The 18,932-nt window shown below is 36.7% G+C and overlaps 2 protein-coding genes across 7 annotated transcripts; one reads left to right on the forward strand and one right to left on the reverse strand.

Annotated features, from left to right (window-relative positions):
* Positions 1–4,228: 4,228 nt before the first annotated feature.
* Positions 4,229–6,510, forward strand: LOC125185486 (membrane-anchored ubiquitin-fold protein 3-like). 2 transcript variants are annotated; one of them, XM_048082016.1, is made up of 4 exons: positions 4,229–4,796; positions 5,694–5,864; positions 6,048–6,151; positions 6,257–6,510. In XM_048082016.1, the coding sequence occupies exons 1-3, from the start codon at positions 4,667–4,669 to the stop codon at positions 6,101–6,103; spliced, it is 357 nt and encodes a 118-aa protein (XP_047937973.1). In that variant the 5' UTR covers positions 4,229–4,666; the 3' UTR covers positions 6,104–6,151; positions 6,257–6,510. The 2 variants fall into 2 exon arrangements, with proteins under 2 accessions (XP_047937973.1, XP_047937972.1); XM_048082015.1 differs by having other exon boundaries at positions 4,230–4,796; positions 6,048–6,510.
* A 1,217-nt stretch (positions 6,511–7,727) lies between these two features.
* Positions 7,728–17,229, reverse strand: LOC125220185 (myosin-10-like). 5 transcript variants are annotated; one of them, XM_048122335.1, is made up of 11 exons: positions 16,998–17,229; positions 15,960–16,072; positions 14,719–14,919; positions 14,494–14,616; positions 14,367–14,404; positions 14,198–14,291; positions 9,127–14,121; positions 8,941–9,045; positions 8,769–8,852; positions 8,548–8,690; positions 7,728–8,307 (listed from the first exon to the last, which is right to left on the reverse strand). In XM_048122335.1, exons 2-11 carry the CDS (start codon positions 16,035–16,037, stop codon positions 8,028–8,030), a joined length of 6,141 nt encoding a protein of 2,046 aa, XP_047978292.1. In that variant the 5' UTR covers positions 16,038–16,072; positions 16,998–17,229; the 3' UTR covers positions 7,728–8,027. The 5 variants fall into 5 exon arrangements, with proteins under 5 accessions (XP_047978292.1, XP_047978294.1, XP_047978293.1 ...); XM_048122337.1 differs by having other exon boundaries at positions 16,973–17,229; XM_048122336.1 differs by lacking the exon at positions 16,998–17,229 and adding an exon at positions 16,869–16,914.
* Positions 17,230–18,932: the final 1,703 nt, after the last annotated feature.

The following is an 18,932-nucleotide window of genomic DNA, read 5'->3' on the forward strand; positions in this document are numbered from 1 at the left end:
AATAATTTGTAATTTAATAGGAATTAAGAATTATAATTAGGTATAATTAATTACCATTAGTAATTTAATATAGTCAAATTGCAATCACCGTCTATTTTTTGACGATTTTGTTAAGTGAGGACCGATTCGGGTCCGAATTTATTTGTGAGGGACCAAATAATCAAAATGATAATGTTAAGGACCAAATCGATAAAACGGTCATATGTTAGGGACCACATTTGGTCTTTACTCTTTAGACAAATAGCTTCACATAGCGCGTTACCATTTAACACCACATTAATATACTTATGCGCAAATTACCATAAATATAATTCGTTTAAGATAGAGTCTACACGTTTTCGAGTATCAGCATACAATGTACGAATAGCTGTCGGCATTACTCCATTTTCCACCCCACCACTCACCATGCAAAAAACCTCCATAAAAACCCCTCCCACTCACCTATTAACTCCAAACCACAAATTAAAACTTTATATATTGAAAAAACAAAAAAAAAAATCAAAATCAAAAATTTTCTTTCTGTTCTCCATTTCCTTCACTAATAAAATCTCCATGCAAAATCAAGAACTCGGTGACTACCTCGGCGTCGAGAGCTGCACCGATTTCACATCCGATGTAGCTCCGATCGCCTCCCGCAGCAGCGGGAGCAGCTGCCCCCACCGCACCAGGCGGAGCGAGGCGGTGGAGTACCCGCCGCCGATCGCTCTGCTGGCGCGTGCGGACAATCAGCCGTCGCACGTGCCGTGGGTGATGAGGAGGCACCGCACGAGCGACGGGCGGCTGGTGATCACGGAGGAGAGGGCGCTGCGCCGCGAGAATTTTAAGGCGCACCGCTTCGACGGCCGCCTGGTTCTCAGCCTGATTCCGGCGGCGGAGGAGGAGGAGATCGGTTTTCCGGGGAATGTGGCTGATTCCGGCGAGGAAATTGAAGCGAAGGATAAGAGAATTGGGACTCCGACGGCGGAGGTTTATGAGCCTTGCGGCGGTTTTGGGGTGGCGATGGCCGGATTTAGGCCGCCGGTTCATACTTAGAATATAAGAGTATTAGTAGTATTTTCAAAATAAAAATATTATATCAATATTTTTATTTATATTCTATTTTTGTTTAATTTTCTACATCTATAATATTCTCTTAGTGACTTTCATATATTTACTCACATTTGAGGATTCTTTGTTGTTAGATTTCAAGTGCTTGACTCAAATTACTAATTATTCCATTCCAAAAAAGATTGATCCATCATAGCATGAGATTTTATATAATTTTTATTTTTTATATTAAGGTGATAAAAAATAAAATAGAGATAAATGTATTTTTATTTTTAAAAATCAAACTATAATGAAAAATAAGTCATTTTCAATGGGATAAAAGAGATACCTATATTTATATATAATTAGAAATGTTAGTCCAAAATTATCTAAATAATTATTAATTCGTTTGAAATATTTTCAGATTGTGGGGGACAGTTTAGTGAATATTCCGTTTCACATTGAATTAAAGTTTAATTAATGAATTCAAGCTATAATTAGTTATTAACAAAGGGAAACTGATAGTTAAATATATTTCACTACTACTATATAATTTATAAAGTTCTCAATATATTAAGTATATCTCTAATCTAAAAAAAAAATGAACTATTTACATTTTGAGTCTGTCTTATGATCCATTCTCTGGTAGCAATACTTGAATAATTTTTTTTTCTGTCTCTTAGTTACCGATTGTGCATATATATGTGTGCCTTAAAAAAAATCATTTTTTAAGTGATGGGCGAGTATACAAATTTCGATATATTGTTTTTTTCTCATCAATTTTAAATCTTGATATATATTGTCTAATTTAACTAGTTTGGTTATGGCATGTATGTTGCGTCTAAAAAATAATATATACAATATTAAAATTTGATAGAATAGATTGACCTAGCACACTTGATTGAACGAAGCCAAAATGTTGGTAGGCAGTTCAGCATATATCCAAAATTGGAATTAATTCAAATTTTAAAACGCCATTACAACACAGCATGTGTAAATGAAAATTTTAACAATTTTTATCTCTCTCGAACCCATCTTTTGCAATCGTTTTTTTTTTCTCTATATTTCCTTATGTAAATTTTGTCATTCTTAATTCTCTTATTTATAGTAATTGGGTCTTCCATAGTTGAATTTTATATTTTAATAACTTCAAAAATTGAAAAAAAAAAAATAAAGAAGTTGGTAAGGACTTAAACCCCTCCCCTACTAAGTGTGTGCCTATGAACACAAGCTTGCACATATATGTACATACTATATAGAACGAAATGTTATTCACCTTTTGTGATCACTTACAATTTTAATTCTTACACAAACATAATTTGATAATATATATACACAATTAATTTATTAAAAATATAAAAGTCAAACCTTGATTTGCTTCTCTTTTTCCTTCTAAATAATTAAATGAACACCTATGAATTTATAATCTTTTATATTCTCTCTCTCCCACAAGAATATGCACTGCTTCCTTTTTAATCCGTCCCATAAGGATATACATTTTCTAATTTTGGAAACTATTTTCTCCCCATTGAAGCGTGACTCATTCTCCACTAATAATATTTTAATTACTTTTTCTTTCTATCTCTTTCTTACTTTACAAATTATGCATTAAAATTCATACCTAACCAAAAGTGCGTACTCTTTTATAACGGAGTGAGTAATAATTAATGACGTCAAAAATAAACTTTGATATTAGAATAAAAATTTAAAAAAAAATGCAAACACAATATATATTCCCCTTATACATTGGATCTGAGTGTGATGAATAATGTTGCATTAATTTTATAGAAAGATACAGTGTTGAGAAGTGTCGCATAATGTTGCAGTAAATTTATAGTAAAAGTTAAAGAGTGTTGAGACGCGTTATCGTGTAGCGAATACTAATTAGGTGAAGATGATGTAAGCAATGACGCACAACGTAAGTTAGGTTTGTGTCATGTTTATGAGCAATACTTTCCTTTTTTTGTATGAATTACAAAATACTCAAATCATAAATAGATGAACAATACAAACTTGTTCAATAAGACTAACAAAAAAGTCTACAAATCAGTGCGAGAAATAGTCACTGAATATGCCAATAGATACCCTTGGTAATTATCAAAAAGATATAAAAAAAATTATAAAAGACACAAAAATTAATCAATTGTAAAATTAACCAAGTAACATCAATCCATCAAAAATCAAACCCAAAGAGCACTCAAACCAAATAACTAAACCAACAAAAACAATAGCAACTCAAGTGCAACAACAAATCTCCATCCTAGCATCGACTTGGTATCAAGAAACAAAAGATTCACAAACTACAAAGGTTCATCTCTCAAAATCAACCTCAAATGCCAAGACGTCAAAAAACTTGTTTCTTTTTCATCTCCAAGTTTGATAGATAATTTTTGAATATCACTTTATTTCTAATATCCTAAATAGACAATGAGATGACGTAAACATAAAAATCCAAAGATTCGTAGTAAGCTTACAGAATTGAGACTATAACCACGATAGGATATATAGCCCGCTAGATAAGTATTCTTAAATTTGTTCTATACAATTCTCTACTATATAAATATATATAATACACGAATCAAGACATAGTCATTGTCTAATTGCAAAAAATCATTAATTAGTTGTGACTTGTGATTGCACGTTGTCTCAATTTTGGCGACTATTCTATGTCATGAAATGCCCAACTTGCAACATACTTTTATTAATAATACAAATTATAAAACAAATTAACTATGCATGTAAACAATATGTCACGTCGACTCTGAAAGAAAGTTAATCAAGAAAATTATCTCGCAGTATAGTATCCAGCTTTTATTTTGTTATTTTGTAGATCACTTTAAATTAATGTGTGAGTAAAGGTATCGTGCTATACAAAACGTACTACTACTATTCTTGAATATATTTTTTTTAAATATCTGATTCGAACAAAAAATTCAAAAAAACTGAATTGAATTTTCAATTTTAATTTAGTTCAAATTGAATTTTCGAAATGTAATGAATAAACTACTTCTCTCAATTAGAATAACCCCAAAATAACGGGGCCCAAAAAGAAGTACCCTAAAAAGCGAGGGTCCCTTGCAAATTTTCTAAGTCAAATTTCTCCGGCTCCATTGTTTTGTTCCTACCACAGTAAACATGTCTCAATCAAAATGATTAAAATTTATCAGACAGATTCAGTCAGGTAAAGAATCTCATTTGGACCTCTTCTAAATCTATACCTTCTTCTAAACTTATTCATTCTTTATTCATTTCCATTATCAAACAAAACAAGTTTCTCCTCCTTTTATCTAATCAACTGTTCATATCCCTTAAATCACCAATCTTTTCAACCATTCTTCCAACTCAAAATCCCCCTTTTTAGTTGTACCAAACTTGTTGCTTTCCCACAGAAATCTAGCCAATTTCGATCTGGGTTTTTGATAATGTTGGTTTATTGTGTTTCTTGATTTCAAAGGCTGGATTTTTAGTTTTGATCTGGGATCTTTGTTATGGTCTTAGTTTCTTGAATTTGGGGCTTTTCTTGTTGTTGGGCTTCATTAAAGTTGGAGTCTTTGGTTGTTTCTTGCTGTTTTGGAGTTTGACTTCGATTTGATTTGATTTGGCTTGTCGGTTGTGGGGATTTGAGGCTAGATTTGTTTTGATGGCTGTGGATGAATTGGTGGAGCTCAAATTTAGGCTGTCTGATGGTAGTGACATTGGACCAAGCAAGTATAATTCTAGTGCAACTGTGACCTCTCTCAAGGAAAAGATTATTGCTCTATGGCCTAAAGGTTCTGCATCATATGCTTACTTAAGATTTTTGTGTTAAATCTTGTGATTTGATTTCCTTATGTTATGCTTCTGCTTGAATTATAGTTTTTCTTGTTCATTTATATGATTCTTGATTTGTGGATAAGATGTTTTTATTGTCTACATAATTTTAGCATTTTGAGTGAAGAAATAGGGGAATATATTTATGTTGAAATAGCTCTTCTTCTTTCATTTGGTGTTGGAAGTAAGGATTTTAAGAGGTTTACGCCTTGTTGTTTCTTAGTTGTGAGTTTATGCCAACGCTTCTTAGTTGATTAGCTGATCGTACATTAGCTCTATTACGAAGGATAGAGTTATATGCCGTAATGCGTTGAGGATTGTTTGCTGCACAGATTTTTTCAACTTAAACAACATTATATCATTGTAATGTAACAGCCCAGGCTTAGAGAAGATGGTGAAAATTGTCCATACAGAAAAAGAATGTTCGACGACTTTTGTGGTTCTCCTAGTTAATTTGTAGCTCAGCCTCTTGTGGCTGTTGATGGGGTTTGATTGCGCGAATTATTTGATTATGGTTCAAATAAATCATAAACTGATGTGTGGTTCAAACAGTTCTCATTTAGTTGTATATTTTTGTTCCTTTGCCTATAAGAGAAGCATTATTGATCATTGATAGTTTATCTTGACTTTCCAAAGGAGAGCTTCCCAGTTTTCTCTTTAGATGCATAGAAAGTTATTCTTGCTATTTTTGCTTTACATTATTACTCCTATTTCTTAATTTTGTCTGAGTATAAGTCTGAGTTTGATGCCAGTTTCGTATCTATATCAGTTGCTTGAATTTTCTATGTTTTGAAGTATTGCGTGATTTATTGCTTGATGGTGGCCTTGTATCCTAACAAAAGACCTCTATTATGCAGACTCTGAAAATGGGCCAAAATCCGTCAGTGATATAAAGCTCATTAACGCGGGAAGGATTCTTGAAAATAACAGAACACTTGCTGAATCACGGCTTCCTCTCAGTGAAGTTCCTGGAGGCGTCATCACAATGCATGTTGTCGTGCGCCCCCCCCTTCCCGACAAAAATAGTGGTAGATTTCGTTTGTACCTCGATACATTGCTTTGTCGCTCATTTCATCTTGAGAGCATTTACTACTCTTTCCTACCCTTGCATTCTTAAAGTTTGACTGCTTTTAATCGTTGAAGATTCATTTCACTGTATTCTTCACGGGCACACACATGAGCTCGTTGCCTGTTCTGAACATTTGCAACAGATAAATTGCAGGAAAATTCTCAGAAGAAAGGAGGGTGCCTTTGCACCATATTGTAACGGACGGAGCTGCTGCAGAGCGCCTCGTCTCATATGTTTGTATTACAGGTTCTTGATTGCATTTTACAACATTACACATGTTTATAGAGTAAAAAGATTTCCATCATAGTTATTGGTCTCGGTTCTTTATTCTTGTGCTTGATAAAATGGAAGAAAGATCGTTGGGAGACGATGCAGGAGAGCGTGGTCGAGTCTAAGAGAAGTTTCTCTGATGATAAGGAGAAATGAATGCATGATTAAACACACTGCAAAGCAAGTCATGTTTGTGGTTGAATTGCATTATGAATCTTGAAGTTGTATTGTGTTATGTATACTCAAATTTGTTTTTTGTCTATATTGTCACAACTTGAAAATAGAATTGGGTTGAATTGCTCATAGTATTATATTACTACTTATTTTTATTGATTTTTAGTTGGATTTTAGTAATACTAGTATCACGCCCGTGCGATGCACGACTCATTTTAATTTCTTCTTACTTATTTCATTCTGCGAAATAATAAACAAAAAAATATTCAACGTCCTCTTGCTTTGGATTATACTTATTCAATCACATTAACCCCACATGGCCACATCACTTATCATTATTTCATATAAATTAAATGACATGACAAAATTCTTATTCACTTTAATAGTACATTACGCTGATTGAAAAAAAACAATTTGGCATACTATATGTTTTATTATATATCCAATATTTGAATCGCCTGGGCAATGGAATGATCTAAATCTTTGAATTAGAACGTAAATTTACTCCAATCATTTATGTGCGCCTCTATCTATTTCTAGCAATCTTCATTTCTCTATTAATCAAGAAATAATAGATTAGAAAGCAAATGAAAAAAATCAATAAATTCAATGAAAAATCAATAAAATCAGTCACATATCCTATATTGTAATTTGTTTGTGGACTATAAAAGTTTATTACTGATATAAAATTGTGCAAGAAGGCTAATATTGAAAAATCACAATACACAAAAGTTCATGACTATAAAATTTCCAAAAAGTGCTCACCAATTTCAAAACCAAATCCCGTGGTTCGCATGCCTTGTTAATTTGAGTACACACCGCCAACCTTCCTATTTCCTTTTTTTTTATTGTTGGAATTGTGATAGAATTGTGAATGAGTATTTATAGAGCTTTAATTTGTTTAATATTGTAATTAAGAGTCTCTTCTAATTTCTGTATTAATCAAGATTAATTTGAAATAATTAATGCCTGGACTCAAATATTTAATCATATGGCAGTTACTACTACACGAAAATGTAATACTATTTGAATTGTGCTCAAAATTTAATTCAGTGGCACGTCAAATTTGTAACTGAACATTTTTATTCTAAATCAATTATCCACACAATTATTTACAAATTAACGTAATTTGATTGTCTACATATCAAATTCGCCGAGATGGTGTAGTTGTAACTGTCATATTAAAAAAAAAAGTCAATTAGTCCAAAAGTTAGCAATATTTAAATTGATATCCCATGATTCATAAATATTATAAACTAATGTCAAAACTCGCCTTTTATATATGTATAGATTATCAAGATGAGTTCAATTCACAGTAATCACGAGATAAATATGAACCATTTTTAATTCTGATTTTTAAATTGAAAAAGAAAAGATGAGTTCATCAAAGGGTTAAATATGAATTAGTCATTTCTATACATTATCTAATTACAACACAAAAAGGGGCAAAATGGATTCAAAAGTTGCATATAAATTAAGACAAAACTACAAAACATCTATGCAAAGTCTCATTTGCCACTGCAATAGCTATTTACACTGCTGCCTCGCTCGTCGAGGCTCGGCGGCCGACGACATCGGGTCATCAACTTGTTCAGCTTTGTATGCACGGAGGGGCGCAAGTGATGCACGACCCGATGGGAAAAAAAAACAGCAGGAGAAACGACTTAAAACTTCATGCCTATGAAGGAGGAGGATGGTCCATTGACGATGCCCGCTCCAACGGCCCTAGCCTCTTGGAGGCTCTGATGTTCTTCAGCGTCATCCTGAGCTTCTGCCGCTCGCCTTCGACCTCCGCGAACTGGAGGCTCAGTTGGGAGTAGCGGTCGTGCATCTCTCGTAGCTCGGCCTCGACAGCGACGTGTCGACCCTTGAGCTCCAGCATCTCCTTGATGAGTTGATTGATGTCTCGGAAGCTCTTGAACACTGCCTCCTCGTCGCTGTGCTGTTTCAAGAACGAGCTGAGGCGGAGATGAACGAGAAACGTTAGGTTCCGTTAAAACATAACGAGCCGGTCTTAGATGTTAATGGTTAAGCACAAAGCAATTACAAAAGCAGCAAAAACACGCGATAATTGGTTACACAGTTCGTCACACCGAGGATTCGACACACGGAGATCAAGAACGAATATTTTGCTCGTACAAGAAATACATAAATAGTGCAAGTTGAAGACAAGTTTCATAGGCAGTACGAAGACCTACCTCTGGAACTGGATGTTTGGTTTATTCTTCGACTTCAAGGCTTCAGCAAGCTCGATTTCCAATGCAAGAACCCGATCCAACGTGTTCCCACCACTTGAAATCTCGTCGAACAGAGGAAACATGCTTCTGAGCTCTTCATTTGCCTTCCAAGGGACAAATAAGGAAACATATTTAGATACATATTTGCAGCAAAGTTATGAAAACACTCTGATTGATCTCACCTTATGCAGTTGCATGATTTCTCTTTGGGTATCTTGATCATCGCCATTGTTGAAGACTGCGTTTTCGTTTTTCATCTTCTCCAGCTGCAGAGAGAAAGGCGAAAGATATATCAATCTGGTAAGAAACTCAGACTTTATGTGCATAAAAGTTTGTTTTCAAGAGAATAAGTACCTCTTCGTGCAAATGCTCGAAGCTAGATCTCAATCTTTGCGCTCCCAAATGATCGCCGTTGCCATCTGAAGTCTTCCCGTTGCTCAGCATGTACGGAGCAGCATCCTGCACAATGGCTACTAATGTAAAATTGCACGAAATGCAGATTTAGCGACACAACTTTGAAACTTTCGCCAAAAACTGTACCTGAAATGTTTGCAACTGAGCACGTCCGCTCGAGTCTGGACTTCCACTGTCAGGGGTTAAGACAGGCTCAGTTGGAGCTGAACTTTCCCGATCATCTTGTTTCGAGCAAACAGGGGAAGCATCTCCTGTTGACCCGTTTCGGGCAAGCTCTACTTCCAGCTCAGAGCCATATTCGATCTTTTCTAAATTCGTTAAAGATTTCGTATCCTCCAACTGTACCTTCATCAATGCGAGTTCATCGGCCAGATGAGATTTTTGAGCCTCGAATTCTAGCAACGAAGCACCGAGCTTTTCCTTTTCCTCCTTGCAGCATTCTAGGCTTAGTAGAGCACATTCCAGTTCGGCCTTTGTCCTGTCATAGGCGTTGCTCTTTTCACGCTTTTCCGAGATCACCGACAGCAGCTCTGCTTCCAATGCTGAGAGTCTAGTCGAGAGCTCTTCGTTCTTCTTCAAGCTCACAGCCTCGGACTTCTTCCTGGTCTCAATTTCATCAATTGCATCTTGTAGCCTCATAAGTATCTCTTCCCCGTGCTTCTTCGACATAGAGAGCTGCTGCTTCAATTCTTGGTTTTTGGTTTCGTATTGTTCTTTGATGAACGCGACTCTCAAGGAGTCTTGCATCGTAGATGCCGCTGGGACTTCATTCTCTCTCTTCTCCCGAGCTGCAGCGCATTCGGCTTCAGCCTTGTCTTTGAGCTCCTTCAAATGAGTAGATAAGTTCTTGAATTCCTCCGTCTTCAAAACCTGTTCGGCAAGCTTATGCGAAAGCTCGTTAAACTGGGAGCGGAGTGTCACCAGTTCCTCTTTTAAGCCCTCGAGCAAAGATATACGCGCAGTCTGTTCATCAACTTTGCCTTTGAGCACAATTAACATAACTTCCAATTCATCTTTCAAAAGAATCAAATCACTCATTTCCTCCTCGGTGGCTGCAACTGTTTTCTGAAATCGTGTCAGTTCATATTTGGTCTCCTCGAGCTGATCCTTCATCTCATCATTTGATTCAGAAAGAAGCTTATTTTGAGCTTCGGAGGCTGCTAAATCAGATCTTAAGCTTTCGAGATTTGCCAGCAAGCTATCTTTCTCTTGTCTCCGGTCAGCTTCACCTGCATGACTATGATTCAACATTGACTCGATATTGTGATACCTTTCCTGAAGATCCCTCAGACACACCTCCGATGATGCAAGTCTCTGCAGTTCCTCCAATACGGTCTCGTATTTGTTTGACATATAAGTAAGTTTAATGTCTGCAGCAAGTGTGTAATCATGCATATCCAACAACTGACTTTCGAGACTAGCTTGCCACGAACTATTTTTCTTTAGTTCTTCCACAAGATGAGCAAGTTTTGATTTCTCCAATTCAAGATGTGATGCTCGCTCCCTAATGTGCACGAGTTCAGCTATCTGCCGCTCGAGCTCTATCACTTTTCCCTGATCCTTGCTCGAACTAAGACCAAGATCTCGAACTTTTCGTTCAAGTTCAGCTTTCTGCTCATCGAACTCCCGTTGTTTTTCCTGATCCTTGCTAAAACCAAGAGTAAAATCTTGAACTTTTCGTTCCAGATCAGCTTTCTGGTGCTCGAGCTCTACCCCTTCTTCCCGAACCTTGCCCAAACAAAGAGTAAGATCTTGAACTTCTCGTTCCAGTTCAGCTTTCTGCTGCTCAAACGCTAGCAGTTTTTCCTGATCCTTGCTCGAACAAAGAATGAGATCCTGAACTTTTCGTTCCAGATCAGCTTTCTGGTGCTCGAACTCTACCCCTTCTTCGCGAACCTTGGCCAAACAAAGTGTAAGATCTTGAACTTCTCGTTCCAGTTCAGCTTTCTGCTGCTCGAACTCTAGCAGTTGAACCTTATCCTTACTCGAACAAAGAGTAAGATCTTCAACTTTTTGTTCCAGCTCAGCTTTCTGCTTGTCAATCTGTAGCTGTTTTTCCTGATCCCTGCTCAAACAAAGAGTACGGTCTTGAACTTCTCGTTGCAGTTCAGCTTTCTGCTGCTCAAACTCTAGCAGTTTTTCCCTTTCATTGCTCAAACAAAGAGTAAGATCTTGAACTTTTCGTTCCATTTCAGCTTTCTGCTGCTCAAACTCCATCCGTTCTTCCTTATCCTTGCTCGAACAAATCATAAGATCTCGAACTTTACGTTCCAGTTCAGCTTTCTGCTGCTCGAGCACTAGCCCATCTTCCTCGGCCTTGCTCAAAGAAAGAGTAAGATCTAGAACTTTTTGATCCAGTTCAACTTTCTGCTGCTCGAACTCTAGCAGTTTTTCCTGATCCTCACTCGATCCAAGACTGAGATCTTGCACTTTCTGTTCCAGTTCACCTTTCTGTTGCTCAAACTCCACCAGTTTTTCCTGCTCCTTGCTCAAACAAAGAGTAAGATATTGAACTTTCCGCTCAAGTTCATCTGTCGAGGCTTCTCCATCGTGCAACTTATCGCGCAAGCTTCTCAAATCTTCTTTCAGAGAATTAACCTCACATGAAAACTTCATAGATTCATCGGTTTTCTCCTTTAACCGCACAGCAAGTTCTTGCTTGTCATGCATCAGCTCAGCAATCTCTAGCTGACTCCTCCCGATTTCTTCCGCCAGAGAGTCCAAGTTCGAAATCTCTCGAGCGAGGTGACCGTTACTGCACGTCAGTTTTTGCATCTGATCCTCGAAAAGAGCAAGATCTGCTAAAAGCACTTCATTCTGCTCGGCATATCTCTCATCGATTTCACAACTTAAGTCGAGCTTGTTAGCCACCGATTCGATTCCAGCTCGAAGCCTGTCCACGAGGGCATTGGAGACATCTAGTTTCATCACCATATCTGGTATGCCACTTTTGAACTTCTGCTTCAACAACAGAATCTCGGATCTCACAGAGCTCAAGGACATGTCGGCAGAGGCTTTCTCGCTTTTTAGGTACTCATTCTCTTCCATCAACTGGATATTTTTCATTGACACGCTATGCTGGATTTCTTCGATCTGCAGCACGGCATCTTTTACATCCCCATTCTCCATGTCGAGACTTCGGGAACCAGCCAACATACCGAACTGCTTATTGTACGATATCGACAGATTGGCCAACTTATCTTGCACGAACCCAACACTCTCCTCAAGATACCTTTTTGAAGAAACCAATTCATCTACTTCGGCTTTAAGTCTCTCGTTTTCAAATGCTTCTTGCTTTAGTTGAAACGACAGCTCAGCATTCTCGGACAAACAAGCTGCAAGTTTGCTTTGGCAGTTTTTGAGTTCTGAAAACGTGCTTTCCAATTCGATCAGCTTCTCAGCGAGAAGATAATTTTCCTCCGAAATGCTCGCCAATTTATCTTCTAAAAGCTGGTTCCGCAGAGCCATTTCACTACACTGGGAAATGCTGCTCGATTTAAACTCGTTGAGCTCGTGTATCTCATCAGTAGCCTTCTGCAGCTGTAACATAAGATGATTTTGAGAAGCGGTCGAGCTTTTCAACTCCTCCACTAGCTCACTCGTTTTCTCACACAATGATTGTTCCAAAGCTTTCGAGTATATATCCAAGTTCAAGTTCATTGAATGCATTTCACCGAGTTCTTCCTCAACCTTCCGATAAAGATCTTCCTGCATCGAGACGGATCTCTTCAAGTCTTCTAAGAGAATATCTCCACCCGCAGATCTTTTCTTCGAACCTGGAAGTTGATTGTAAGCTAATTTTGTGGTATCGTCATCTTCAACTTGTAAATCCGGTTGGGAAGGTAAAGCCTGCTTTATAAGGCTTTCGTTAGCCTCAAACATCGATGTAACCTGTGAAGAAAGCAGCTCAAGATCCTTTTGCAGTTTATCCACTGCAATCGAGTAATTTAGGCGGGCTCTTCTAAGTGCAGCTTCTGAAGTTGTCGCCCTTCTCTCGAGCTCCTCATTAACGGCCTCTAAACCACGCCTCTCATCGACAAATCGTAGCATCTGCTGATTTGTTTCTTCACGAAGCGATTCCACTTCAGTTTTGCTGACAGAAAGCGCGTACAAGCACGTTGTATGCTCGTTTCTCAGGAGCTGCAGCTCTTCCAGCAGACGTTTCTGGTTAACCTCGAGCTCGTGAATAAGGGCTTCGTAGTACAGTTCCATTTGATTCATTTTTCTTGTGAGGCCTTCTTTCTCGACTTTCGCCTCATCCAACTCCCTTACGAGATCATAAATTTGAGCCTTCATTGCATCAATAGGTCCGAGAGGGTTAACTACATCGGACACCGGAGGGCTCGAACTGAAATGCTGAAGAACACTTTCAGGTGGACACAAATCCAAACCAAACCCGTTTCCGGACTCAAACTGCTGGCTCGTTTCTCTGATATTCGTCACTTCACCGTTACCAAGGTTGAAATCGAGCAGAAAATCAAGCAATGTCTCCAGCTCTTGGTGAATGAAATTAGTGTCTCCGTCGTATGTTTTCTTCTGAAGTTCTCTTATCTTTCCTTGGACTATAGAAATCCCTTTCGAAAACTGAAGCCGCATATCCCGAACGACGTCATCGACCCGATCATCCCGAGCTTCCACTAGAGGAATTTGAGGGCTTAGTTTCAAATCTTTAAGCTGGGCGATATCATCCTTAAACTTCAGGCATTCCGATTTCATGGACAAGACTTCCTTTGCCAATTCTTCGGCTGAAGATATCTCAGTGGTGAGCTCGTGCGAAAGCTTCTGCGTTTCAGCTCCCAACTCATCTGCCACGCCTTGCAACGAACTGACTTCCAGCTTGAGGTTGAACAGAGACGATTCAGCCGATTCCAAGCTGCCTCTAAGTCGACTGTTCTCCAGACAAGCCATTGCAAGTTCATTATCTTCTTTTGCTGTATGTGGAGAAAGCTCATGTGGACCACCGGATGTCGTACATTTGGCTGCATCGAGCTCGCTTGTGAAAGACGTCTCCTGCTTCTCTGCATACAAACTGCCTGAAGTGTTTGAGGAGCCATCAATCGCCTCCTCTTCGAGTGAAGAGAGCTCGCTGGCATCCCCTTTAAATTTCAGCCTGGCACTAACCTGCAGAAGATTGAAAACCAAAAAAGTTATCTTCCGATTATTAGAAGAAACTCAGACTGATCATAAATTATAAAACCTTATCCATCTGATCATTGATGACTCCATCACCATGGTGATCAGCCCCCGATTCTAATCCTTTTTCTCTGAGTTCTCTCTGCTGCTCGAACTCCCTGGACGTGAAATGGTTATGATTTAAAGGATTGCAAGAGGAATGAAGGTTAGATTTCAACATAATAGTTCAGTACCTGAATCCGGTCTTTGACGTCAGAAGCTGGACGGTGATCTGGAAGATAAGAAGGAAGTTAAATAAGATAGTTCGAAAAATAAATTTCAGCATACTTGCAATGGCTACGGCATGCAGTATTTTCTTACATGTAAAACAGTTCCGAAGTTGCAGCCGTGAAGAGGAAATGCGCCAACGATAGGCTTGGATGCATCGACGTAATCAGCAAGGTTGATAGTAGCCTCACCAAGTACGCTAGCACGTGAGGATCCCTGTAGGTGTGAAATTGCATTATAACAGCTCATATTATTGCAGAAGTTGGAAGCCATCGTAAAGGTTGAAACTAAATATTGGAACAAAGATAGAAACTGCACCATGGCAACAACGAGCTTGTAGAGCTTCTCATCGTATTGTTTGCTTTTGGAATCTTGAAGAAGCCTAGTAGTTTCATAAATAGGATCGCCCCATTTACAACTTCCGTTTCTTACATTTGCTTTGGTCGTCTTAGCTGTTGGCTTTCCTGTATCAGCAGGGATGAACGTTATAAACAACTTTTCCCATCCGGTCTGTGGAATCTGCAACATTATGGACAAAGCATCCGTTAAAGCAAAACGGCTTCGTGCAGGTACATGATTTTTAGACTAAAATAAACCTAGTCGTAGTCGACATGTTAAAAACATTGCCCCAATAACAAGAAAAGTGGAGTAGGTTCGTTACGGGACACTGAGTGTAGCTAAAAGTCGAAAACCACAATTTCGACAAGAAGGCGGCGCTTGGAGCAAAGAAATGATTCAAAGCTAGTAGTGGACTTGAAAAACATAACAGAATCACTTAGCACATATGGCATATCTATTTTTTGGTGTAACTAGGAAATAACAAAGAGTCAAAGACAGAAAAAATATACGAATTTCTGCCTTTTTCATATTTCTTGCTTGATAGGTGCAGAGACAATATTGGTGTACATCATAAACCATAAATCAAATTCAAAAGTATATGCAAGCAAATTCGAGTTCATCATGGCTGCTAGGATTTTACAGCTGATTTACTGACTGAAACCTCTAAACTGAATTAGAAATAACCTCGGATATCGTCCCATGTTTTCCTACATTTTCACAATTAAAATGTTATAAAAGACATGTGTGAGATAACACAGCTAAACGTGTACGATTTCATGGAAGAAAACCTAGAGTAAATCCAGCAACACTTAACTGAAAATGCATAATCTACGAGGCGGCACCAAAGCATTATATGCTAATTCTGCTATAAGGAATGCAAAATGAGACAATCACATTTATTGCCTATTTCCTTGGTTCTGCTCAAAACTACGGGGCAAGACACTTAATATATTATGCAACAAAATGAAGATCGATATTTTATTAATTGATAGTCCACTGCAGCAACTAGCAGAAGGGAAATAGCTCGAGTCGTAACTCATCATATGACCCTTAGCCAGCATGACGGATTGATCATTAATCAGTCCTAGACATATTAGCCTTAATATCTAAGAAAAACTATTAATCAGAAACCAAATGATAGGCTCTCAGAAAAACTATCATTCGTGTATACAAAGAATGAGTAGATCAAAAATAGTAAAAGCTTAGAAGAGAGATCATACATGTGTGGCATGAAATTGGAGGCGAAAGACAACTTTTACTTTCGTCTTCTCAAGCTTCCACTTTGATATTCTTGACATTATTCCACACGTGGACTAAACATCACCTGCTGACACTGACACGCGCACTTCACTTCAACACAACGTATACTGAAAAATAGACATTCTGTAGAACGCAAACAACGGAAGTTGGGAAACTAACTGCTAAAGTTCTAAGCAGATCAACGGGCTAAACAAAGAAACCAAACACCATTTAGAATGCGAAAAGTCGAGAAACAAACAACAACTTCATCATTCTAACACAACAACCAACCTAAATCATGAGAAATTCAAATTTGGATTGAAAATATATCTAGCTCATTGGCATCAATCAGGCAATATATCCAATTATTCATCAGCATTGAATGCAAGCTGCAGTTAACTTCCAGGAATCAAAAATAAATAAAGCGAAGATATTTCACATAGCAAATCCAAATCATATTAAAATAGCAACATTGAAGCATAGATTCAGCTAAAAAGTAGGAAACGCCTTTTGTGGAACATAATGGTCTTCTTAATTACCCCATAATCCATTTCATTAACATAAAAGAAGGAAACTTTAAACAAAGCCCCCTAAAAATTAAAACTTGGAACCCCACAAAAACTCCAAAATATTCTCGCCCACAACCAAGATTCAGCAACAAATCCATCAAGAAACTCACTTCGAATATAAAGGCAGAATCTTGAAAATGGGATTCTCAGAAACTGAAAAATTGCTTAATAAATTCAGCATAATAAACTTTAATTGCTCCCAAAAAGTACAACAGCATGAGAAAAACAGTAGCAATAATTCCAATTTCCCCATTTATTTCTACAAATAATAAAAAGAATTCTACATACATTTACGGATTATAACCACAAAATTTCACCTACATCTCTACAATACGAATAATGCTAGTAACATTTCACACTTAATCGAGCTAGCAAATCATTTTCTCCACCATTTATAATCACGAAAAATGAAAAAAACTCTATACCCCTTCTTTGATGTGGGCTGCCTACCTAATCATGGATCTGAGGTGGGCAGCTTCAAATGCAAGTAAAACTGAAACAGGGAACCTTAAAATACAAAATTTTGGAAAGAAAAAATGGAATCTTTGTGGAGAAGTGATGTTTTCGAACAGCACTAATCAGTGAGTGGCGGTGGGCTAAAAATTGAATCTTGAAATGTTATGAATTCGAAATGCTGGGAATTCTTGAGAGTATAAATTGCATCTGTGTATTTACCAAATCTATGTTTATTTGTTTTTTTTAAATCCCAGATTAATTTGGTTGGAAAAAAGCAGGGATTATGAAAAGGAGGGAAAAAGTAATTAGTTTTGTGTTTTTATTACATTTTTGTTTGTTTGCATCTTTCCAATTATTTCAAAACCTTGTTGGGAATTAATGTGTTACGAAATTACCCCTTTCAAGGCTGATAGTGTGAAGTCATTAACGAGGATATTTTGGTAATTTCGGAAGGTCCCATTGTTGACTTCGTCTTCTAGATCTACCGATACTAACTATTTTTCCTTTTTCATGTTTCATTTTATTACAGCGAAGATATTGTTGTAAAAATAAAAAATCGAAATACATTAATTATTTAGAGAATGATGACGATTATTAATCATTTAAAAATTGATGGATGTCCGCATTATTTTTAATTATATACTAACATTTTGTTTGATAAAAACGAATTGTAGGAGTAATGTATTGGTGGATTGCATCACGTAGCATTAAAACTTTGGAAATAACGAAATTTGTGAAATGGTCATTTTTAATTCATAGTAATAAAAACTTATTGATTGCATCGCCATAAATAGTGTTCAAAAGATGGTTGGACTGTCAATTTTAATTTTTAAGGAAAATATGTTAAGCTGAGTTGAATGGATATACTATTCTTTTGGATCCAATTGAATTAGAATGATACGAGGAAGATTAACAAAGATGACCCATATAAATCAATCGAATAAATATAAAAACAAATTTTAAAAAGATATCAAATATACTCCAAATGTTTCCAAAAGTTATCATAGATCTCACTATATGGAAAAATTAAACTATATACAGTATTTAGTAAATCGTAAGTGGTACTTAGAATGTTAAAATATAAAATAGTGTGTAAGATTTTATTGTATCTATTTGAGTGACGTTTTGGTAATGAGATACTAATATGTGTGAAATTTAGTTTTGTATTTTAACGAATTAAAACTAAACAACAATAATGGATAAATTTAAAGTTTTTTCCTCTTTCAAGATAGCTTTAACATCTATTCCAATTAGAATAGAGGTATGAAAACTGAAAAGGCACATAGAGAAGTTATAAATGTAGCATAAAATTTGATTAGTATAACGAAATGCATAGTCAATTCCCCTATCTTGATAACTTATGAAATCTGTATAGAGATGATCGAATGTGTTTTAGTTTAGGTTTGATCTTTAAAATACACACAATTTGGGTTGTTTTTTTTTTATTTGTACATTAAAGAAAAAAACTTAGTATTTATTGTGTATTTTCTTACAAACTCTATCCAATCAACATTCAACAATATGGGTTTTTTCATATAGCAATTGCCTCTAAACTAATTAAACTAATGATTATTTTAAAAACTCTTTGAATCATTATTGACTGAGTGTTAATAGTAATAATTACATTCAATATCTTGATTGATTATAATTGCTACCATAGAAGTTATTTATGGTAAATTAATTACATAGTATATGTAACGGGGTGCAGATTGTCCCTTTAGCACGTGCATATGGCAGGAATTTACTATCAAAAAATTGAAAATTGTAATGCAATGGGACACCCTATTATCATCTTATTCTTGGTCCACTATACCAGAGCCATCAATTGCTTTGTCCACTTATTTTTGGCACTCAAACAAATTTTTGGGTCCAAAAAAATTATGATAATAGACACTATTTATAGACATATAAGGATACTATGAATATCCT

This window comes from Salvia hispanica, chromosome 4 (genome assembly GCF_023119035.1).
Source record: "Salvia hispanica cultivar TCC Black 2014 chromosome 4, UniMelb_Shisp_WGS_1.0, whole genome shotgun sequence".
NCBI classification, from domain to species: Eukaryota; Viridiplantae; Streptophyta; class Magnoliopsida; order Lamiales; family Lamiaceae; genus Salvia; species Salvia hispanica.